Genomic DNA, 25,165 nt, shown 5'->3' with positions numbered 1-25,165 from the left:
ATTTTTGTCGACTACAATGAACACTCCCATCCTATGGCACCGAATCTGTCTTTCTGATACACATTTCATTACTTGTTAAATATTTCACAGCTTTCTGCTTTGGTTTTCAGCCAGTTCTCAGTGCCCGAGAATATTTAGTGTGTGACAAATTTCCTGGAGTGCAGTAAAATTTAGGAAGTTTGTTATGAATACTTTGACAATCTACTAATAAAATTTTGAGAGTTGAAGTCTATTTATTCTGATTGTAGTCTGCTTTCGCTATCTGTATGTTGACTGTTAAGTATTCATCAGTGTATCTCAAACTATCACTAGCCTAAAAAAGCCCATGTGCATGCTACAAGTACTCTGCTGCCCGAGTAGCAGGTTCCTTTGTGTAGTACACTCCTAACCTACGAAGGGTAACCCTACAATTCTTCACTCAATCATGCAGGTCCAAAAATCTGCAGCCAAGACTATCACATAGTCAATGAAGCCTTTAGCTGAGACCCTCTGCTTGGTTCCAAACCAAAGGATACCAGTCAACTCTTGGAACAATGTTAGAAATTGCATGCAAGGCCAGCAGTCTTCGCCACTTCCTCTGGCCACCTGCATGGACTGAGGATGGCCTCAGAACCCAAACAACAGGCATCATAGATGTTGACATAAGCCACAACTTGCAGTCAACTGTACCCTGCATGGTCAAAAGCAGCAAGCACGACTGCTACCACATTTCGGATGAGGCCCCTCTGGTAGACATTCTAAGTGCACATTGGCTATCTTTCTGGCTCTGAATGCCATTTCCTTAAGAGACTTCAGAATGCACCTAGCATTTGCACTCCCAATAACTAGCAAATCCCATCACCCATGTGCCCACTCAGACCCTGCTGAAGAAGCAGCCAGCTGTTCCATAATAATTACTTACTACATACGTTATGTCAAAATTTTACGAAAACAGAATGAAACTTTTTTTTTTTTTTCAAATTCCTACCACATGCTGCTCACCATAAAATCTGGAACATCCACAAGTGGGCAGTAGGGACCAGGTTGACTACCACTGGCCTAAAGCAACACGAATGCCTTACTACCCACCACTCACCCTGAGGTTAGGGCAGACTCACCACAGCGGGTACAATGGAATGTACACCTCTTAAACACAGAAATACTTAAAGAATTTACAAATTAAATTACTAAGAAAACACAAAAAAGTTAAATATGTAACTTCAAACAATGGAAAATCCAGGTTGGAATATCAACAATATTACAAAGTGGACTGATTGCTACACACCACAAAGACGACACATTGAGTTGCAGACAGGCATGATGAGAAGACTGTTACATAAAGCTTTCGACCAAAATCTTTTTCAGAAAAGACAAATGCAAACACATTGATCCAAGCAAGCACACCTCAGACCCACATGGCTACAACCTCTGGCCACTCCGTCCAGACTCAGGACTTCAGCTAGAGTCTGGGCTGAGTCAGCAGTATGTGGGTCTGAGGTGTGCTTGCTTGGGTAAATGTGTGTGCATTTCTCTTTTATAAAGAAGGCTTTCCACAAAGCCTTACGCAACAGTCATTTTGTTGTGCCTGTCTACAACTCAACATATCATCTTTATGGTGAGTAGCACTCTAGCTTTTTCACAGTACTGTAAATATGTAGCTTACTGCTTTCTTATCAAATGAGTGCCTTTTCCATTTTCTCTACAACAGAACTGGAAATACCCATGCAGAGTCCGCATCTGCTGGCAGCTCTATTCCAGTCAAATGACCTCCTCCTCTGTTTCCTCCAACCAGCTTCCAATTAGCTTATTGGCTCCTAAGGTAGTATGAGATATAACTGCAGAGAATACACTAGTCAGAAACTCCAACTTATTCACCAGGTAACTGGATGTGCAGACCAACTCTACCCTTTTAGTGTCCAAGAAATTTGAACTTACTTATTGTTTTGTTGTTGGAACCAATATGGCCTTTACTTTTGACTTGGGTATCATGATTTTGACTGCTGTTTTGACTGTTGTATCATTAAATACCCACGCATAACATTGTGAAACAACATGAAATGGAATGAGCACATAATATTTGGCAGAGGGGGATCCAAAAATGCAACTTTGGATTATGGGAGAATGCTGGGATAGTGTACCTATAATGGAGACCTCATAAAGAACACTTGGGCATTAGTCTTGAGAACTGCTTGAGTGCATGGAATTTCCACCATGTCAGATTGAAGGGGGACATTAAAGCAAATCACAAAGATAGTGTCCTGATAATTTTCTTAACATGTATTTGTTCATGGTGACATTCTTATCTGTTCTCTTCATACACAATATGTTAATACTCGCTTGCAGCCCATTCAAGTCAATGGGAATGAAGAACGTTTGGCTGTTTAAAGCTAGGAAGTTCAGAGTAGATATGGAAAAAACGTGTTCTCCAAACAAAGCTTAAAATTTCTGGCTGGGTCGAATACAATTGCAGTGTTCAAGTGCTCTTATGTTGTCCTCTAATGAGTGTTTACCAATGCTATTTATTTGCCTCTAGTTGTAATGCACATCGAGATTACGTAAGTCCTTATTATCCTAACAATGCATGAAGTTAACCCTAAATTCCCAGACTGTTTGAACAACATATCTTTCTTTGGTATGTGATTGATGCAGTGTCTCAATATTTAAACAAAGGAGATGGATTTAAACTAGAAACATTTGAGTAATGCAAAGCGAGCAAAGGTTCAACTAGCGCAACAAGAGCCCAAACAATGAAACACACTAAATATGCATTCAAGTAAGGTGTCATGAAGATCACAAAGCTGTGCACGTGCACTAGTGACAATTTGAAAATTGCTGTGATTGAAATGCTTGTATTCGAAGTAACCTAGTTACTTCCATCAGCCACCACACCGACTAGAGTAAGACAGTTGCGGGAGCAAAAGCACGAATTGTTTCAAATTTTACCAATTCAAATATACCAAGTAGAGTGCCCTGGAGTCAAGAAACTTACCATAGTATTCAAGTAATGTTTGTAAACACTGCTTGGAGGCTAATGCAATGCCGGTCAACTACATTAGTGTGTTCTCCATGAGCATTGCTTCATTAAGCACAAAACATGGGAAAATTATGAACATGTTAAGGCAAAAACAGGTGTGACTTAACTTTGTGGAGATTTCCTTTAGAGTTTTAACAATTTTTCATGGTTATGCCTGCAGTTGTCAAGTTGATTTAACAACTTAACAGAAATGTGTTACATTAACTTTAAGTGTGCTATCATTTATTTTAATTTGAAAGTTCACAGAAGTCTGGAATAAAATTCACAAAACAAATGGCACATTAGTTGACTCGTCACCTCTACCAGACTGAGTTGTTAAAATAGTATAAATTGAAAACTCACAGAAGTTTCTGATACCCAGTAATGTGAGACAATTATTCTTCAATGTGTCTAGCTGCTTTAGTGAGCCTCTAATCTTCATATTGTTTATGTGATAAACTACAGAAGAAAGAAAGAGATGCACAGCATTACTCTTAGTGGAAAATTAACAGAAAAACAGACTATATGAAGCAGGATTCTGCTCATAAGTCTTCGAATTTTTCTGCTTCATTTCCAACTGAAATTAACCACATTTTCAATATTTAGGCACACCTGAATACAACACTATGGAGCAACACCTAGTGTGACAGTTTTAAGTCTGTATTCAAAACAATAAGGAATGTAAAAACAATGATTATTTTGGTTTTTACCATTCTCTTGACTATAAACTCTTAACTGTAAAATGGCTGTCATGTTAATGACTACAACATGGTGTCTGTTCTTTCATGCATGTATGAAAGGATGGACACCATTTCCATGTTTTTTACTCTCTCTCTCTCTCTCTCTCTCTCTCTCTCTCTGGATGCACAACTCTATCTGAACCCTTTCAGCAATACAGTTAATTGTGGGCAAGTGGATTAATGGATGGGGGCAGTATTCTGTAAAGTGCACCATATAGAGATTTGAGTTGCATGGGAGATGTGTTCGGATAGTCAAGGCAGTTAAGGCGACCACTCATGTAAAGCGGGAAATCTGAGTTCGACTCCTGGTCTGGCACAAATTTTCATCTGTCACTGCTGAGTTTGCACAGTGCCCTGCTGTGGCTAAATGTCTAAAATTTCTTTTCTAATGTATTGAATACAGCTGCTAATTGAATCAATTGTGTCTGTTCTTTTGGACGTGCATGTCAGAAAGAACAGACACCATTCCTATATAATAAAATATTATACAGTACACCCAATTATGAATTAACTGCTATATGGATAATTTCAGCATATAAGTCAATGAAGAAAATGGGTCAGAATACATTTATGTATAAGAGAAGCAAGAATCACAGACTTTGTCAATAGCAGTCTATATAAATAAACACAATTCCTAAAGTTAAAATAAACACTGATTTAAAGAATATTTTGTGCTGTTTTATTACATACAAAATATCTAAACAAGTGCTTTCAATATTTTATATTAAAACCATCAAAGTGCAGTGCGCAACCATTTTTATGTGCAAAACTAATGCTATATTAACCTCCAATCCCACTTTTACATCTCACGTAATTTGAGCATTGCCATTTTGAAAACAACTTCTAAATGGCTTCACAGACAGAATAAAGCATCAAAATAGATACTGATCATCACTGATCCAGTAGTTATGCTATAAATTTCATCATGATGGTATCATTACTTATTTAACATTTCATACATTAAATGTCTTGTGTGTAGAAGCATAAGACGGTGTGAATATGTGTGCAACTTAAGCAAATTACAGCTCACTTGGTTTGAAAGAACAATGTGCATTTTGGTGTCACTGCAATCAGACAGAAAGATAAAAAGAGAATATTTAGTTAGTGGGCCACTTAAATCAGCATTAAGCAACTAGGAAAAATTCAAGAAATCATTACAATATGTTGTTTTCCACTGACAATGAGACAATAATTTATTTAAGACAGAGATGATGTAAGAAAGTAGGTTAGGTCATTAATCCCAAGCAAGGTAAAAGCAAATATGAAGACGTAAAATGGATTACATATGATGAAAATACTGCATGAAGAAACCCAACCACAAGAAGCCATGGCCTGCTGAAATAAAAATGAAGACCGTAAAGTATTCAAGACGACAGACATAAATGTTCTTACTGAAACATATTTCCCTCGCACTTTAATGAGGATATGCACCAGATCAATGAAATACATACCCAGCAGCATACAAAAAGTCAGAAGTATGCCCATTTTCTGAAAAACAAGAAACAGACTAAGAAGTACTCAAAAACTGACGTATCTAGTTAATATGTAAACGTGTACTCAAGACTGTAACTGAGCCATATGACTGACATATTTCGGGTAACAACAGAACAGCAATACAAATTTTTATAATTCATCATGAGCAATAACACATAACACATATTTCAACTTTGTTCAATTGCATATCCCTAGAGTGTATTAATGTACATGGCATGCCCAAACAGAACAGAATATGTTCCATAAATATTTTTTTTGTTCTTTCTTTTCTGCTGTAACTCCCAGAAAAAGGAAAGGCTGGTTTTTAAATGTCTTTCAACAGTCTGAAAAATATTAACTTTTGTATTTGTTAGCATACAGTGATGAGACTTTGAAGGGAATAATTAACTGAAATAGCTACATTAAAATATTGCTCTCCTAAAATCACTTGAGGACTGATGATGAGCACACAGTGGTACCAAAAATGTAGGATTCAGTAACACATTAAGAATAGTGGAATTGGCACTAAAAGATACAGTCTCCACCAGGTGCGGCTCGTAGTTAAAAGACTTTGAGGCAGAGCCACCATAAAACATATTTCTCATTAATGTGCTACAGAATTTAAATTATCACACACATTTCAAGTATTTTCCACACAAATAATGACAGTCAACATTTTTTGAACTGTTGATACCGACTGATGTTTTTCGGACAGATAGTAGCTAGTCTACTCGCTGCACCTTGAAATGCCCATTAGCTTTATTCATAAAAGGCTTGGGGACATGGCTTCTAGAGTACAGCTCCTCTGGGCCTCCTGAAGTCTCAATTAACAGAGCCTTATGGTGTCCTACCAACCTCCACACAATTTGCACATTTCACTGCTTACTCTGAAAGGGAATGAACAGAGCAGCTGAAACTTTGATATTGAATCCCTGTCTCCTGTATATCTCTATTATGCTTTGATGTGTAATTCATCAATGTTAAGTAATAATGTTTTGATGGCATTTTAGATAATTTTTTGTTTCTGTCATTGGCAATTCTAACCACTGTTAGGAATACATTTATAACTGCATCATTGCTAAGTTTATCACTGGCAAGCATATCATTTGTGAGACCACTAGAGCACTGTATCATTAATTGTTAGCACCTAGCAGCAGTTTCACAAATCAATAAGGAAAATGCACAGAAAAAATGTACTGTCACTAGCAAGTTTCCTTCTGTGTGTGTGTGTGTGTGTGTGTGTGTGTGTGTGTGTGTGTGTGTGTGTGTGTGTGTGTGTGTGTGTGTTGTGCTCAAGTTCTACTGAGTTTTATTTTCTTGTAAAAAACTGCAGTATACCTCAAGCCTGAAAACAGCTCAACATGTATCCAGTGTGCATTTTTTTAAGAAAAAAATTAGAACATGAACTTGAAAAGGGACTATTTAATCATCTAAATTTTAATGAAAAGGCCATAGGCTATTTTGCAGCACAGAAGGGGAGATGAAATCAGTATGTCTATAAAATCGATAAAGCAAAATGTTCATTAACAGGCAATAAGAAGCAATTCATTTGTTGTAAGTACCTATTTAACTTACTAAATGAAGTGCTTAAAAATGGATGGCATCAACTTTTTACACCCATGTCATATTTTCTGATACTTTAGCACAACAACCATTCAAAAATGATTCATTTTGGAGAGATCTTTAATGTGGTTTATCACTAGAATTACATAATTTTGTCATACAGAAGTGTGAATATGGTATCCTAGTTCCACAAATCAAAATGTGGTGCTAGATTTGCTTCTGTCAACCAACCACAGCACAAGACCTGTGACATCATGGAAACAGCAAAGTGTTGACTTGTGGACTCATAAACACCACAGCCTGAACATGTACAAAACACTAAATGTTTCAAGTTAAAATCTGAAAAAAACACTTATCATGCAGCAAGGCAAACATACATTGTATTAAAGATTTCTCTATAAAATGTGCCTTTTAGAAGGATTTGTTGTGATAAAGTATTGAAAAATTTGACATTAGCATATAAAAATGCTACATATAGATTTTACTGGGGAGTTAGCTTTATTAGCTTTTGGTGTTAGTAGTTCATTAAGAAATGGAACAAAGATACAGTATGTAAACTTGTGGCTAGAGAGTGATACCCCATCGGGGATAGGCTACAACCCTGTCTCACTCCCCTTCCAATCACTGCTTCCCTTTCATGCCCCTCGATTCTTATAACTGCCATCTGGTTTCTGTACAAATTGTAAATACCCTTTCACTCCCTGTATTTAACCCCTGCTGCCTTCAGAATTTGAAAGAGAGTGTTCCATTCAACATTGTCAAAAGCTTTCTCTAATTCTAAAAATGCTAGAAATGTAGGTTTGCCTTTCCTTAATCTAGCTTCTAAGATAAGTCATAAGGTCAGTATTGCCTCACATGTTCCAATATTTCTACAGAATCCAAATTGATCTTCCCCAAGGTCAGCTTCTACCAGTTTTTCCATTTGTCTGTAAAGAATTCACATTAGTATTTTGCAGCTGTGACTTATTAAACTGATAGTTCGGTAATTTTCACATCTGTCAACACCTGCTTTCTTTGAGATTGGAATTATTATATTCTTCTTGAAGTCTGAGGGTATTTCACCTGTCTCATACATTTTGCTCACCAGATGGTAGAGTTTTGTCAGGACAGGCTCTCCCAAGGCTGTCAGTAGTTCTAATGGAATGTTGTCTACTCCTGGGGCTTTGTTTCAACTCAGGTCTTTCAGTGCTCTGTCGAACTCTTCACGCAGTATCATATCTCCCATTTCCTCTTCATCTACATCCTCTTCCATTTCCAAAATATTGTCCTCAAGTACATTACCCTTGTATAGACCCTCTATATACTCCTTCCACCTTTCTGCTTTCCCTTCTTTGCGTAGAACTGGGTTTCCACCTGAGCTCTTGATATTCATACAAGTGGTTCTCTTTTCTCCAAAGGTGTCTTTAATTTTCCTGTAGGCAGTATCTATCTTACCCCTAGTGATATGTGCCACTACATCCTTACATTTCTTCTCTAGCCATCCTTGCTTAGCCATTTTGCACTTCCTGTTGATCTCATTTTTGAGACGTTTGCATTCCTTTTTGGCTGCTTCATTTACTGCATTTTTATATTTTCTCCTTTCATCAATTAAATTCAGTATCTCTTCTGTTACCCAAGGATTTCAATTAGCCCTCATCTTTTTACCTACTTGATCCTCTGCTACCTTCACAATTTCATCTCTAAAAGCTACCAATTTTTCTTCTACTGTATTTCTTTCCCCCATTCTTGCCAATTGTTCTCTAATGCTCTCCCTGAAGCTCTCTACAACCTCTGGTTCTTTCAGTTTACCCAGGTTCCATTTCCTCAAATTCCCACCTTTTTCCACAATGTTACTGGGAGTTCATACAGTCTGCTCCAAGCGAACATCGGCTGTCATTTTTGCACATAATATGTTGGGTCATTTTCATAATAAGGGGCCAGCAGTGACAATTTTCCATAGTATGTCACAAGAATCTCCTTGTACACTGGTCCCTCATGTTGTATAACTCTTGGAGAAATCAGGTCTTTGATAAGAAATACTTTATAAATCATAGGTAATGACACTTATTTGGTACCTGCATTTTATCATCAGATGATCATTTTTAAACTTCTCAGTTAGCTCTGTAGTTTTAGCTTTCTTCTTTAGAAGACTCTGGAATTCTGGATGGCTGTTGATTAACCAAAGGTGACTGCAGGGTCTAGGGTGACAACTTATTTCTCCACCAGCATCATCTCTACTGCATTCTATGCACGGATCTGCTGACTGATGTATTTTGTAGAAAATCACAACTACTTTAGCAGGGTCTCTCACCATTAGAATGTATTCATTGAGCACAGATTACCTCCAGTCAGTTCTAGCCTACTGTACACTTCAGTTCACCCTATTCTCATAATTTCTGCAACCTATAACAACTTGGAAAGCATTCACTAAATTAGTCACAACAAATTTCTCTGATAGCCAACCCTAAGCAAAAAATCAACACAAAGAATGTACTTAAACAATGGAAAATCCAAGTTGGAATATCAACAATATTAGGAAAAGGATACACTGCTGCTTATTGCAGCTGTGAATTCCACTCCAAGCTGCCACAGGTGGCGCAGTCGTGTGCTTGAGAGGGCTTGCTTCAATGAATGTGTATGTGTTTTCTTTTCTGAAGATGGCTTTAGTCAAAAACTAAACGTGTAGCAGTCTTTTCAATGTGCCTGTCTGCAACTCTACATGTCATCTTTCTAGTGAATAGTAGCCTATCATGTTTCTAATATTTTTAAAAATAATCTACTTTTAATTCAACCTCAGACACACCACCTCGTGGATATGTATCTTAATGGGTATGTATAATAAAATATACTGGAAACAGACACTATTTAAAATATTTTCACTTTACACTCACTTGCAGCTACCTTGATCTGGCACATAATGAAATACAAATTTAAAGTGAAATTAATGTATTTACTGAAACAAAATAAAAGATAGAATGCAATTCATATGGCTTGACAGCATCTATTAAAATGGAAGCCTGATCTCAAAATAACTACATTGTGTGACACACTAAGCTGTTTGTGGCAAAATGTACACCACACATTTCAAAACAAATCTGTGAAGAGTTATACAAGAGGTATATGCCAAAGTCATAACCATAATTTTTTCTCATCTATAATTATAATTAATGTGCAAAAAAAGAATCATGTTCAAGTAAAAGGCTACCCCAATCACTGTTTAACACATGGAAATTATCCTGCATGCACTTAAGTTCCCCTGTGTAAAAAAACAACCAACCAACTATGAAATAAAAGCCTGTACCTCCCACATATATTACCTGAGTGCACGAGTTTCCTTTTGGTTCGATATCCTCCAATTTTAAATGAAGACTTCGAAGAAAGTGGTCCTCTTCATATCCAGCTTTGTATGGCATGGTTGCATTTGGATGTTCCAATAAAAACTCAATATTCACAGCAAATCCAGCCATGTCTACTGGAAACTTTCTCTTGGATGGCCATGAATCAAAAAATCCTATAACTCTTCCCTAAATATAAGTACAAAAAGTAAATTTCAGTAAAGTGCTTCACTTCCTTTACTCATGCAGTAACTATATTATGTTAATAATTAAAACAAGGGTCTGTTACAGAGTGAATGAACCTATATAAAATTTTTACTATATGTAATATACACTCATGCTCATAAATTAAGGATAATTGCGGAATGTGGTGCCACACAACGTGGCACTACACAAAACTGGCGCTAATAGCATAGGCCCATAGGGAACATAAACAACACAGATCTGTAAGTCCACGGTATTGGTGATAGTTGAGAAAACCGTCCCAAAACACATGTGCTACAAAATGCCACTGTTTCCTGTGCAAGTACCCTGACATCAATATGGGATATGATCACCATGCACATGTACACTGGCCACACAAGGGGCTGGCATACTCTGGATCAGGTGGTAGAGGAGCTGCTAGGGTATAGCCTCCCATTCTTGCACCAGTGCCTGTCGGAGCTCCTGAAGTGTCGTAGGGGTTTGAAGATGTGCAGCAATATGTCGACCGGTTGCATCCCAGACATGCTCGATGGGGTTTAGGTCTGGAGAACAGGCAGGCAACTCCATTTGCCTGATATCTTCTGCTTCAAGGTACTCCTCCACGATGGTAGCTCGGTGGGGCCATGCATTATCATCCATCAGGAGGAATATGGGACCCACTGCACCCCTGAAAAGGCGGACATACTGGTGCAAAATAAATTCCCAATACACCTTACCTGTTACAGTTCCCCTGTCAAAGACATGCAGGGGCGTACATGCACCAATCATAATCCCAACCCACACCATCAAACCACGATCTGCATACAGGTCCCTTTCAATGACATCAATGGGTTGGTATCTGGTTCCTGGTTCATGCCAGATGAAAACCTGGCGAGAATCACTGTTCAGACTATACCTGGCCTTGTCCGTGAACATAATCTGGGACCACTGTTCCAATGACCGTGTACTTTGTTACTGACACCAGGCTTTATGGGCCCTCTTGTGACCAGGGGTCAGTGGAATGCACCTTGCAGGTCTCGGGGCGAATAAACCATGTCTGCTCAGTTGTCTGTACTCTGTGTGTCTGGAGACAACTGTTCCAGTGACTGTGGTAAGATCCTGAGCAAGGCTACCTGCAGTACTCTGTGGCCATCTGCGGGCACTGATGGTGAGATATTGGTCTTCTCGTGGTGTTGTACACTGTGGCTGTCCCATACTGTAGTGTCTGGACACATTTCCTGTCTGTTGGAATCACTGCCACAATCTTGAAATCACACTTTGTGGCACACAGAGGGCCCGTGCTATGACCTGCTGTCTTTGACCAGCCTCCAGTCGCCCTAGTATTCTACTCCTCATAACGTCATCAATATGTGTTCTTTGAAACATTTTCAACACACAGTCACCATTAGCACATCTGAAAACATTTGCACACTTACTGGTTGAACCGTACTCTGACATGCACCAACACACCTCTGCGTATGTGGACTGCTGCCCAGCGCCACTGTGTGACGACTGCAGGTCAAATGCACCGCATGGTCATCCCCCGAGGTGATTTAAACATGCAAACTGCCCACCAGAGCATTGTTTCACCATGTATCAGCATTATACTTAATTTATGAGCATGAGTGTATACAGCATGTATATCTATTTGCAAATTAATGATTCTTCATATGAATGCTATTGAAGAAATGGGTATTTATCACTATTCTTCATCTCACAAGCAGAGCAAATGTACTTGGTAGACTAAAACAAAGGGTCATATTGCACAGCTGACTTAAAAAATTTGAACCATTGTTTAGCCACCCAACTGTAAAAGAATTCTTACTTTATGTGGACACTAGCACCTATCGTAATCTACACTCCTGGAAATTGAAATAAGAACACTGTGAATTCATTGTCCCAGGAAGGGGAAACTTTATTGACACATTCCTGGGGTCAGATACGTCACATGATCACACTGACAGAACCACAGGCACATAGACACAGGCAACAGAGCATGCACAATGTCGGCACTAGTACAGTGTATATCCACCTTTCGCAGCAATGCAGGCTGCTATTCTCCCATGGAGACGATCGTAGAGATGCTGGATGTAGTCCTGTGGGACGGCTTGCCATGCCATTTCCACCTGGCGCCTCAGTTGACCAGCGTTCGTGCTGGACGTGCAGACCGCGTGAGACGATGCTTCATCCAGTCCCAAACATGCTGAATGGGGGACAGATCCGGAGATCGTGCTGGCCAGGGTAGTTGACTTACACCTTCTAGAGCACGTTGGGTGGCACGGGATACATGCGGACGTGCATTTTCCTATTGGAACAGCAAGTTCCCTTGCCGGTCTAGGAATGGTAGAACGATGGGTTCGATGACCGTTTGGATGTACCGTGCACTATTCAGTGTCCCCTCGACGATCACCAGAGGTGTACGGCCAGTGTAGGAGATCGCTCCCCACACCATGATGCCGGGTGTTGGCCCTGTGTGCCTCGGTCGTATGCAGTCCTGATTGTGGCGCTCACCTGCACGGCGCCAAACACGCATACGACCATCATTGGCACCAAGGCAGAAGCGACTCTCATCGCTGAAGACGACACGTCTCCATTCGTCCCTCCATTCACACCTGTCACGACACCACTGGAGGCGGGCTGCACGATGTTGGGGCGTGAGCGGAAGACGGCCTAACGGTGTGCGGGACCGTAGCCCAGCTTCATGGAGACGGTTGCGAATGGTCCTCGCCGATACCCCAGGAGCAACAGTGTCCCTAATTTGCTGGGAAGTGGCGGTGCGGTCCCCTACGGCACTGCGTAGGATCCTACGGTCTTGGCGTGCATATCAGTTGCTCTCACTCCACAAGCCATTTTATGAGTGATTGAGCGAGTGAGTGAGGAGTAGTGGGAGGAGGAGAAAGGGGGGGGAGGGGGGGAGCGAGCCTACAATGCTGGTGCCTAATTTGGTGAGTTAGTTAGTTAGTTAATTAGTTGTGTGTCCCATTGATCAGTCTCACAGTAACCGTTATGATGTGGAACATGTCAAATGCATAACAAATTTTGTTAGCTATCCCATGCCCTTAAATGACACTAAACACATATATTATACCTACAGATTTATTTATTCCTATTCAAGAATTCATCTATGGTATAGAAGGAGTTGTCAAGGAAATATGATTTCAATTTATTTTTAAAACTGTTACTTCTGTCTATCAGACATTTTATTTCATCTGGTAATTTATTGAAAAGTTTTACAGCAGCATACCTCACCCCTTTCTGTGCCAACGATAGGTTAAGTAGAGGATAGTGTAAGTCTTTCTTACTTCTGGTATTATAGTCATGAATGTCACTGTTGTTTTGAAACTAGTACATGTTTTTGAGGACAAATTTCATTACCGAGTAAACACACTGTGAGGCTTTATAAGAATTCCTAACCTTTTAAAGAGATGCCTACAAGATGTGAGACTATGAGCCCCCACACATTATTCTATCTACTTTCTTTTGAGCAGTGAATACTTTTTGCCTGTCCGCGGCTCGTGGTCTTGCGGTAGTGTTCTCGCTTCCTGCGTATGGGGTCGCAGGTTCGATTCCCGGCGGGGTCAGGGATTTTCTCTGCCTCGAGATGACTGGGTGTTGTGTTTCTTTCATTATCATTTAATCCTCATTCACTCAAAAGTCGCCGTAGTGGCGTTAAAGGACTTGTGGAGGTCTCCCTGCCAACAATGCCATACACTCATTATAACTTTTTGCCTAAATGTTGAGTTAACCCAAAATATTATTCCGTACTACATCAGAGAGTGAAAGTATGTAAAGTATGTTAGCTTGTTAATTTCTGTATCCTCAAAATCATCAATTATTCTGATTGCAAAAGTTGCTAGACCTAGTTACTTTAGGAGATCTAAAATATGAATTTTCCAATTAAGATTCTCATCTATATGTAAACCCAAAAACTTAGTACGCTATACCCTGGCTACTGACTTCTGTTAATGTGTTATATTTATTGAAGGAACTGTACTCCTTGCAGTAGAAAATTGGATTCACTGTGTCTCCCCCCCCCCCCCCCCCCCCCCCCCAAGCCCATTTGCAGAAAACCTTTCAATAACTTTTCCAGACATTATTTGTATCATTTTCTATTGGAATTTATTTTACTGGATTAATAATGATGCTTGTATCATCAGCAAACAGTGTCAGTTTAGCTTCTTGTTTCGGATAAGAAGGGAGGTTTTCATATATATCAAGAACAGAAGGGGATCCACGATCAAACCCTGTGGAACACCTAAAGTAATTTAATCCCCGTTAGATGAATTGGGAAACTTCCTTAAATCACTTAAACCATATAAAGAAACTTTTTGCTTCCTGTTCTGTAGATATGACTTAAACCACTCATATGCTGTTACATTTATACCAAAGAATTGTAATTTCTCTAACATAATGTCACAGTTCACACAATCAAACGCCCGGGGTTACATGGGCAGTGATATTGTATATTGCTGCCTCAGTTAAACAGCATTTTTGAAATCCAAATTGTGCTTCACTAAGTATCCCATTACTGCTGAGATGACTAACCACTCTTGAGCACATTACTTTCTCCAAAACTTCAAAAGTGCTGAGAGAAAGGATACTGACCAGTAATTATTGACATCTGTGGTGTCCCCTTTCTTGTAGAGAGGCTTGACAATGGCATATTTTAACCTGTCTGGGAAAATACCTCGAGTTAGTGATGCATTACAGATGAGACTCAGTACATCAGCTGTAACTGCTCCACATTGTTTTAATATCTTTTTAAAGATGTCATATACTCCAAAAGAACATTTATTTTTCAGAGATTTAATGATCTGCCTCATTTCACAAGAGGTTGTTAGATGAAAATTAATTTGACTAGGATCTCTTAAAACTGACTCTTCCATATGTACAGCATGGCTTTTTAACTATGCTCACCAATTTTTTCACCTACACTTAAGAAATGGTTGTTAAATATATTAGCTACTTGTGTACTGTTGGTTAAGATGGTCTCATTCTCTTTAATAGTAATACAATCTATCCCAGTGGTTACTTTTCATGCCTCCCTTCTAACAACATTCCATACTGAGTTGATTTTATTGCCCGAGTTGTTAATTTCATCCCTAATATACATATTTTTTTTATTTTCTGACGTCTTTTCTGAGTATGTTACAATAATTTTTATAGCGTAAAATTACTTCTGAGTCTTTACTAATTCTTGCTGCTTCGTGCAATTTTCTTTTCCTTTCTGAAGACACCTTAATACCTTTAATGATCCAAGGTTCCTTTGAAAACTATTTGGTGTTACATTTTGTAATTTTTTTTTTTTGGGTGGGGGGCAACAATGTTCAATAAGGGATATAAATTTACCAAGAAACATGTTGCATTTATCATTGGCATTTGGCTCATTATATAAATCTCCCCAGTTAACATTTCTTCAAATTTCCCTGAAGAACTTTATAGATACCGGCGTTGACCAGCCTTACACTTTTACTCAATGGTTTCTGAACTGTACACCCTGCTAAGTTTTGTAAGTTAATCAGTGGTGCATCATGGTCTGATATCCATTTATCACAGGGAAAGCATGTGTTAGTTTTATTCAATTCAATTCAATTCAATTTTTATTATCACATAACATGCCTTATACAATCAAAGATTGTGACATAGGTGACTTGTCAGTTTTACACTATATATAATAATACTAAAAATAGACAATAAACTAATAATATATATGGTGTAACATCTTCAAAGAGGTATTTTAATTACACTTATAATGCATTGTTGTCATTCACAAAATCTTCTACACTATAGTAACATTTATCTTTCAGATATTTTTCCAGGTCTCTTTTCATACCTTTTACATTTGGGTCAACCATATCTTTCCATATTTTATTTACAAATTTCATGCCCATATAGTATGGGGTTTTTTCATGATTTTAAACGGTGGGTAGGTAATATGTAGCTCATTCTATATCTAGTATAATATGGATGCAAGAAGAAGTAGCCCTCAAGAAGTTGTGCGTTTCTTTTCGTGAAAGTGAGAGTTTCATAGATGCATATGCTTGGAATGCTCATTATGTCTAGTTTTGCAAACTTGCTGCACAAATACATTTCCTATTAGTGTGCTACTATTTTGAGCTATATGTGTAGGGAAATTGATCACTGATTCTAAGTTATATGTCATTAATAACACTTCTAACTCACTTTTCCTATCAGAATTGCTTAGAAAATTTAAATTGGAATCATCACAGATTAATAACTTCTTATTTTTGTCTGACAGACAGCATAATAGGGAGTCAAACTTTTTTATGAATAACTCCCAATCTCCTAATGGGGGCTGTACACTGTTGCTAACATCAGCACTACATTATCTAGCTGTAGTTCACATGCCAAACTTCAAAGTGCTGATTGACACAATATTTGCTTACTTCTACTGTTTTGTACTTATACCCTTGTTTAGTGTAAATGACAACTCCTCCTTTATCCATGCTAGATCTGAAAGTGTAAGATGCTAAACTATACCCATTTAGACTGACACTTTCCATTTCCACACTTAGATGGTGTTCAAACAGACAAAGTATATTAGTCTCATTCTTATTTTTGAGATCATCTAAACACACTAACAGCTCATCTACTTTACATTTTATTCCCCTGATATTTTGGTGAAGTTAGCTTTATCCCTATTTACTGTACATAAAGCTTCTTTTATTCTATTTTTCTTGATGACTGTCTGTCTGGACTTTGGCTTTAACCTAAAAAACCTATCTGCCTGGTCCCATTAACCACAGGGATCATCCCTTGTGTGACTGTGGCCCCCTCTCACAGTATCTGCTAATAGAAAAGCTAACTTATCTTTCCCCTTCCTATTTAGGTGCAGGCCATGTGTAGTGTCTCCCCACCTACCAATACTGGAACAACACCCATGTGAGATTTTGATCACAAAATGTATGTCACAATCTCTCCTTCACTTGCTTGCCATGACGCACAGATGAATAACCAAGATCAAGACCCACCACACCAGTATAAGTTTGTAATCTTGGCCACAGCAGCAAGTCTACTCAGTTAAAATGGTTGGAATAAAGGGGAGAAGGGAGGGGTTGAGGTTGACATTCCATCTCTGATAACCTCATTCTTATTTGAACACAAGTTTAGATTACACAAGTATGGGGAAGGAAATTGGATGTGGACCTTTTCAAAGGAACCATCACAACATTTCTTTTAAGTGTGATCGTAAATCACAGAAAAAAAAGTTCTTAATGATTGGATGGGGATCTGTAACTTGTTCCTACTGAATGCGAGTCCAGTGCATTAACTACTGAATGTACTTCACCTAGTTCAGTTCAAAACTGAGAGCACAGAGTTATTTCACTGTTGCAAACTGCATACTTCAAGAGATACATCTGCTGAATCATCGCTTAACATTATGGAACTAACCATTATTACAATTGCAACCTTCTCTGTACAATGAAAGGGCTTCTATTTAACATTATTGAGACTGGCCACTTTCTACGATCAGAAAAGAGTGTAGACAAATCCCCAACTGTTAATAATTACTTTTGAAAGGATACCAGTCTCCAAATTAAGCCAATGTGAAAGTGCATGCTTTTTAAAAAATCACATTTAGCTAAGTGCAAACACAATGCAAGATTTTAAAACAGCAGTGGAATAATTTTTTGTTGTTTCCTTTTCTATTTAGAAATGGAGGCAAAAAGGGACCAAGAGACATTTTGAGAGATGTCTTTCAATGGTTTAGTAACCAAGTACAAGTTCCTCTTTCAACAAAAATGACGTGCAGTTTGATAACGGTAGAGTTTTGAGTATTTTAATGCACCAGCAATGAGAGCAGTAACTGATGATATATCCATTCAAGATTCTTTACAGCTTGAGTGCCTGTGTAAATTATTTTTTGATAAATAACTCTACATTTATGTGCAATTTTCATCATTCTGTAAACTGCAAGTTACATCACAAATACCTTTCTTAACACAGGAGAACTAACTGCATAGTCACCAATGAGACCAACTGGAAACATTGAAACTCGCTTCGTATCACGAATTTCTTCAAAGAGCTCTAAATCAAATGTATTATCATCATCTCCAAAATATATCACACCATTCTTCACATGCTTTCTTATCCAGCTGAGTGCAGCTCGTCTATTGGCTACACCTCTTGGAACAATATCTGCTTTGCGATACACCTCTGGCATTGGGCTTGCAATGTGGGTAAAAGGAATACCTGGAGCAAGAATAATTATGCAGTAAATATGAAACCTATATTTTCACAAGGCATTGAACTAAAGTTTTACCAACAAGTAAGCCTAATTTTACAACAACAAAAAATACATTAAAAAATATTGGAGCATGCATGAAAACATTATTTTATACACTAGCATCTCAAGTAATTAGTATCACCAATATTTCAACAATGGATGTGATTAGAAATCATGGGTAGAACAACAGAAAAAAATACAAAACTTCAAATGTTGCTCAAAATTTGCAACTTCTTGTTTCTCCTTCCATTGTTCAGAAAGAAATGGTGAGTAGCTGCATTCATTCACAATTGTATACATCAGATGAGTTTTAAATAAAAGTAGTATATCAAGTTTTGATGCAAAAAATATTAAAATTGCTTTCAAGATATTAGCTCAGTAGGTAACACACACAAATATCTGTGGGGCTTGCGAATCCCTTAATAACATGCATTATATAATTTGAGGCAAACAGTTCATTAAAAGACTTCTGCATTCCCATAAATATTCAAGTTCAATATAAATGAATTGCTGCTCTTCTCTCCATACGTTTTTGGTGCACTATTTCTGATGGTTACTATATTATACAATCATATAAGTGCAAAAGATATAATGATCACAAAATGTAAGAAAGAACTTTGTAGAAGGGAACTGGTTCAGTCATTATTACCAAATGATATGGCTGTATTGTAACACTGAATGAACTCTGATGTTGAAGGAAGATTGGGGTGTAGCGTTCCATCAATTGCAAGTTCATTAGTGACGGAGTACATACACCAAATGGACAAGAATGGGCAAAGAAATTAGCCATCCCATTATCAAAGGAATCATCCTTTTACTTGCCTCAATAAATTTAGGGAAACATGGAAAACAAAAATCAAAATGGACAGATGGGGGATTTGAACGCCAGTTCTACCGGCTGCAATATTAGCACCTTAACATTTGAGACACTTTAGTCTTTGATGTATATGCCATCCTAGATAACACTAATTACTGCACAGGAAAAGTACTTCTAAAACATTAGATTAACAACATTAGATTAACAAATTGACTAAATTTTTTAAAAAAAATGTATGTGCCCATTGCTCACCAGAGCGCAATGTTAACATTGAAAACACATTACCAGGCAGTAAGCCAATTGTTTTATCCATATTCCTAGAATTTATTTGCCACTTTCATCAAATTCCTAAAAATGTTTATTATTATTATTATTATTATTATTATTATTATTATTAGTAGTAGTAGTAGTAGTAGTAGTAGTAGCAGCAGCAGCAGCAGCAGCAGCTTTATTCATCTGTAGATCTCTTTTCACAAGGATTTAGGACATGACAAAGTATTTACAAGTTTAGACCAATTTAAAATAAGCTAATTCATATACCAGTACACATATATTTACAGTCTTATAGTTAGAGACAGTCATTAGATTTACTCCTGGTATACAACACATTTTTTTTACAAATAAATTATTAAATAATGTAATGCCACACTGTTCACTCATATCTCATTATCAGTCACAGAACACATTATACGCACATTGTTTCATAAAACTACACACACACACACACACACACACACACACACACACACACACACACACACACACAGACACAGAGGTAATCTCTGGGCCATTTTCTGTACCGCATCTTCCCATTGTTTTTAAACAAATCTATACTCTTTTTATCTGAGTAATCCTTCAATATAAAAAAGTACTGCATAACAGGTACTTTTCAGCTGCCTTTTGGAATAAGTATTTTTGCAATTTCTTTAATCTATTTTGGTAATTTATGGTACAATTTTATTCCTTGGTAGAAAATGCTGTTTTTGAGTTTTATGTTTATTTTTTCTTGGTAAATGTAAGTTGAGTCTATTTCTTGTTGCATGGTCATGGACAGAGCTGTTTGTGCAGTAATTACCAATGCTATTTTTAATGTGTACAACTGACTGGTAAATGTATTCACATGGAGCAGTTAAAATCCACAGTGTTTTGAACAGATCTTTACAATGATCTCGACTAGCATTTTTGGTTATTATTCTTATGGCTCTTTTCTGGAGTTTGAAAATAGTGTTCATATTTTGTGCATTTTTCCCCCAAAAAATAATGCCATAGCTAAGAATTGAGTGTACATATGAATAATATGTAACTAAAAGATACAGCATGTTACACACTGACGATAGGATTCTAAAGGCATAACATGCTGATGCCATTCTGTTTGCAAGTACCTTTGTGTGTCCACACCACTTCAACTGAGAATCAATATTCATTGCTAGAAATTTTGCATCTGTTACACAGTCTATAGAGGTGCCATCTACATTTAATTTACCATTGTCATTTTTCCTCTTCAAACTGAAATTCATGGCATTACGAGGAGTTCTCTTGTTTTCTCAGTGAATATAATATTGCTGTCATCAGGGAAGAGAATTTTTTCACCATGAGTAACACTACTGGGAAAGTCATTAATGTATATAAGGAATAGTATTGGTCCTAATATGCTACCTTGCGGAACCCCTATATTAATGTATTTTGGTTCTGATAAGTGTTTTACTAAATGTTAAATCTATTTGAAGTATGTGTTATCTCTACTCTTTGTACCCTGTCTGCCATGTATGATTGAAACCAATCATTAGCTACCCCTCTTATTCCTAATGCTTCTAATTTATTTAAAAGAATCTTGTGGTCTACTGTATCAAATGCCTTCGAAAGATCCAAAAATATGCCTCTGACACACTCAGCTTTATCAAGAGCATCAAGTACAACTTTTGTGAATTCTACTATGGCTGACTCCATATTTTTGCAATTTCGGAAACCAAACTGTGATTCACTTAAAAGATTGTATTTATTCATGTAATTCATTAATCTGTCTTCCATAATTGCGTCTATTATTTTTGAGAATGCTGGCAGCAGGGAAATGAGCTGGGTTTTAACTGCTCTGGAAATGTCCCTGATGTGAAGGATTCCTTTATTATATTTGTTAAGGGGCCTTGTATAATCCCCGTGCATTACCGAGCGGGGTGGCACAGTGGTTAGAACACTGGACTCGCATCAGGAGGATGATGGTTCAATCCCATATCCAACCATCCTGATGTAGGTTTTCTGTGATTTTCCTAAATCATTCCAGGCTAATGCCGGGATGGTTCCTTTGAAAGGGTACGGCCGACTTCCTTCCCCATCCTTCCCTAATCCGACGAGACTGATGACCTCGCTGTTTTGGTCTCCTTCCCCTAAAACAACCCAACCCCTATGCATTGTTTCTGTACAAACACTGGTACTTCATCTAAGCCTACTGCCTATTTATTTTTTAGTTCTTGAACAGTTTTATTGACTTCATTCTCTGTGGTTGGCAGTAACATCATTGTATTTAGTGCAACATTATTTACAGGTGTTATATTTGCTTTGGGGGATTTTTGCTGTAACTTCTCTGCAATACTTGAAAAATGCTCGTTTACATAGTTTGCTAAGTGTTATGGATCATTTATTACCTTATCCCCCTCCCTTAGCAGTATGTTATTCTGCATTTGTTTGCCTCTCAGACTGTTTTGCTTTTATTCTCTGCATTATATATTATTTTGTTATTAGATGACATTTTTGCAGCAATCAGCACCTTCCTATAGATCTTTTTGCATCTATGATAGAAATTTAAGAATTCTGGATCATTGTGAATCTTTTTCATGGAACTGAGGTGTTTAAATGTTTGGGAGGACTTCTTAATACCTGCTGTTATCCATCTGTTTTTCTGAGATGTTGATACAGATAAGCATACTTTTGGAAATGCCTTTTCAAAGTTCAATTTAAACAATGTGGAGAATTTAGAGAATTTCATCCCAGCTTTGTTTTCCTAGTTCTTTCCAAACATCTTTTATTTTGGTTTCTGATAAATTTTGTTCGTAGGCTTGTAGTTTAGGGAATGATTCGATGCCTGATTTTACTGTTGTTATTTGACAGAGATGGTCTGATAGTCTGTGATCTTTTACAGCTACATCAGATTTTTCCCTGTCCATATTTGTGGCCACATGGTCAATTACTGATGCAGTCACTGTAGTAACCCTTGTTGCCCTATTGACCAATGGGGACATGCCAAAACTTTGAAGGATGTTTATGAAGGTGCTGCTGGATTCATTTTTGATATTAGTGTTGATGTTAATGACCCACACAGAATTACATTTACCTTTGAACTTGAGACTTTATCTAGAAATTCTGTTAATTTTCTGAAAAAATTGTCCACACCACCACTGGGAGATCTATACACACAAACACAAAATGATTAATTTCTTAGTGATATCAAGCCCTATTAATTCAGTAGCTGATATTTCAAAGTGTTTGTCTTCACTTCCTGTAATGAGGTCATGTACTGATTTGAACTGTGTTCCTTTTCTGATACAAATGCATGATCCTCCACCCATTGAAGTAGTTCTGTATTAAGAGTTTGCCCTTTCATATAATGATAATACTACATGTTGGATTTCAGTGTCTCTACATCAGTGCTCAATAATACAAACTACTCTGCAGTTCAAAGATTGGAGCTCAACCTCTAATAGTTGTATTTTATTTTTTATTGATTGAAAGTTTTGATGGAGGATTGTTAAGTCTGTGAAATGTCCTATGTTACACTTTCCAATGGTTTGTTTCTCTTTATGACATCTGGCATGAGTGATATTTGAAGTGTTAAAATCTGTCTTTTGAGTGATTGTTTCAGTGTTTTTTTAAACTGCTGGAGAAACTCTTTAGACAGGGGAACCTGTTGTCTGGATTTATCCTAAAGAAGACCTACTTTTCCTACCTTTGACAACAGATATTTGACCATGTGTGGCACGACATCCACCCCCTATACTTTCATGAATCAGTTGCACCAATCTTCCCTTTCCAGTCATGTTTAGGTGTTATTTTCACCCACATGTATTCCATTGTTTTCACCATAATTACCATGAAATTCCTCTTTTATACTTTCATGGGACTTCAAAAAACCTGTGTAAAGTGTGGGGAAATAAAAGTGGCAGGAAACTATTTTTTAAGCACAAACATATGTATTACCCATCATAAGGAAATTTGTACTTCATACTTTGTGACAAAAAAATCCAGGATATAGTTTGTTTCAGTTTATTTTGGTACTTTTTTTCTATCTGGTTTCCTCAACCATAGCTGTATTCGAAAGTTTTTACGTCTACATTAAAATTCAGTGAAAAAGCAATTACAAGACTTGGACATACGTATATGAAACCGAAAACCCCAAGAAAGCAAGCCGCAATTGCAGACCTAGGCCTGTGAAAAAACATTTATATGCAAACAGTCAAGGAAGGAAATTACGTGATACAGTTGAGAACAATTCAAGCCACCATATCTCAGCCACAATAAAAGCTAGTGTAACATTTATAGATGTAGCAGGTTCTTCATCGGCAGAAGCTATGGAACTGGCAGTTTTTCTGGCTGGATCAAATGACATAGCGAGAAATGAAAGAAAAAACTTCTTGTTAACATTGAAGAAGAAACTGCAGAAGCTACAAAATACAAAAATCCTCATCTTTTCAATACCATGTCAGCATGATCTTCCATCCTGGTCTTGTGTGAATGTTGACGTGAGAAGAGTAAATGAAGAAAATTTGTAAATACTTTAAAAATGTCTGTTTTGTAAACATAACTAACTTAGGTATAAGATTCCACACTGCTCATGGTCTCTATCTGAATCAACTCGGAAAGAAGTATAAGAGTAATGAAATTATAAAAGTAGCCAATGAGTTGGACATAGCAAAAATCGATAGCTATGAGTCAATACCACTTAGATTTAGGGGAAACTCTTTTTTAGAGGTAGCAAAGAAGGACCAAGACTAACAGGTTTGCCCAGATTCACACTGGATGATCAGATTAAAGATAAGAATAATATAATACATGTCAGTAACACTAGAGAGAAATATATCAGTAATGACGATTGTCCCCATAAAAAAAAAAAAAAATTACTCACCAACTTTGTCTCTCAAGATAGGTTATATCAATATTGAAAGTATAAGTGGAAAACACGTAATTCTAAACAAATTTGCAAAAGAGAACTTATTTGATGGATTATGCTTAAGTGAGCACTGGTGTAAAGGAAATGAAATATCTTTTCATGTACTAGATGATTTCCACTTAGCAAACAGCTTTAGCAGAGAGCAGCATATTCATGGGGGTGTATCAATTTACATTAAGAAAGAATTAATAAATTGTAGTAATGAACTAGATCTGGGATTTCTGTGCAGTGAGATACATTTTGAAGACACAGGTGTATATCTGGATCGTTTAAAAATTGCTATTGTATCTCTTTATATATCACCAGACGGAAGTCCACTAATATTTTTAGACAAACTTGAGACTTTACTAAACTTCTTTCTTAGTCCTCAGTGAAAGAAGTGTAGTATAGTGGTTGGTGGTGACATCAATGCCGCAATTGATGTAAACAAAGACATGCACACCGTACATAAATTTAAAAACCTGTTATGACAATTCAACTTCATTTTTACAAACTGCAAACCCACAAGACAGTTCTCTTGTCTCAACAACATACTTACAAATGTCAATACAGAGTTACTGCCCTCAGATGTATCTGCCTTCGATTTCTCGGACCATAACTCAGTTTGGGTAAAAATGGGTACAGATAGGACTAATATGGACTATAAGGAGTTTAAAGAGCCTAAAATAGTCATCACA

At 37.4% G+C, this 25,165-nt stretch overlaps 1 protein-coding gene across 2 annotated transcripts in view; it reads right to left on the bottom strand.

The window, feature by feature from the left end:
* The window catches only part of LOC126298577 (galactosylgalactosylxylosylprotein 3-beta-glucuronosyltransferase S), a 155,048-nt gene that overhangs the window by 8,362 nt on the left and 121,521 nt on the right, over window positions 1-25,165 (bottom strand). The window contains exons 4-6 of one of the 2 annotated variants that reach the window (XR_007552623.1): window positions 18,220-18,479; window positions 10,065-10,271; window positions 5,184-5,220 (exon numbers count right to left, since the gene is read on the bottom strand). Coding sequence is in view for 1 of the 2 variants with exons in the window: in XM_049989948.1 (XP_049845905.1) it covers window positions 10,065-10,271; window positions 18,220-18,479 (467 nt within the window). In the remaining variant the exon portion in view is untranslated. The remainder of the gene's footprint in view (window positions 1-5,183; window positions 5,221-10,064; window positions 10,272-18,219; window positions 18,480-25,165) is intronic. The other variant, XM_049989948.1, reaches the window with a different exon arrangement.

Source organism: Schistocerca gregaria, chromosome X (genome assembly GCF_023897955.1).
Source record: "Schistocerca gregaria isolate iqSchGreg1 chromosome X, iqSchGreg1.2, whole genome shotgun sequence".
Taxonomy (NCBI): domain Eukaryota; kingdom Metazoa; phylum Arthropoda; class Insecta; order Orthoptera; family Acrididae; genus Schistocerca; species Schistocerca gregaria.
Note: the sequence above shows the minus strand (reverse complement) of the source record. Positions and strands in the feature narration are given on the sequence as shown.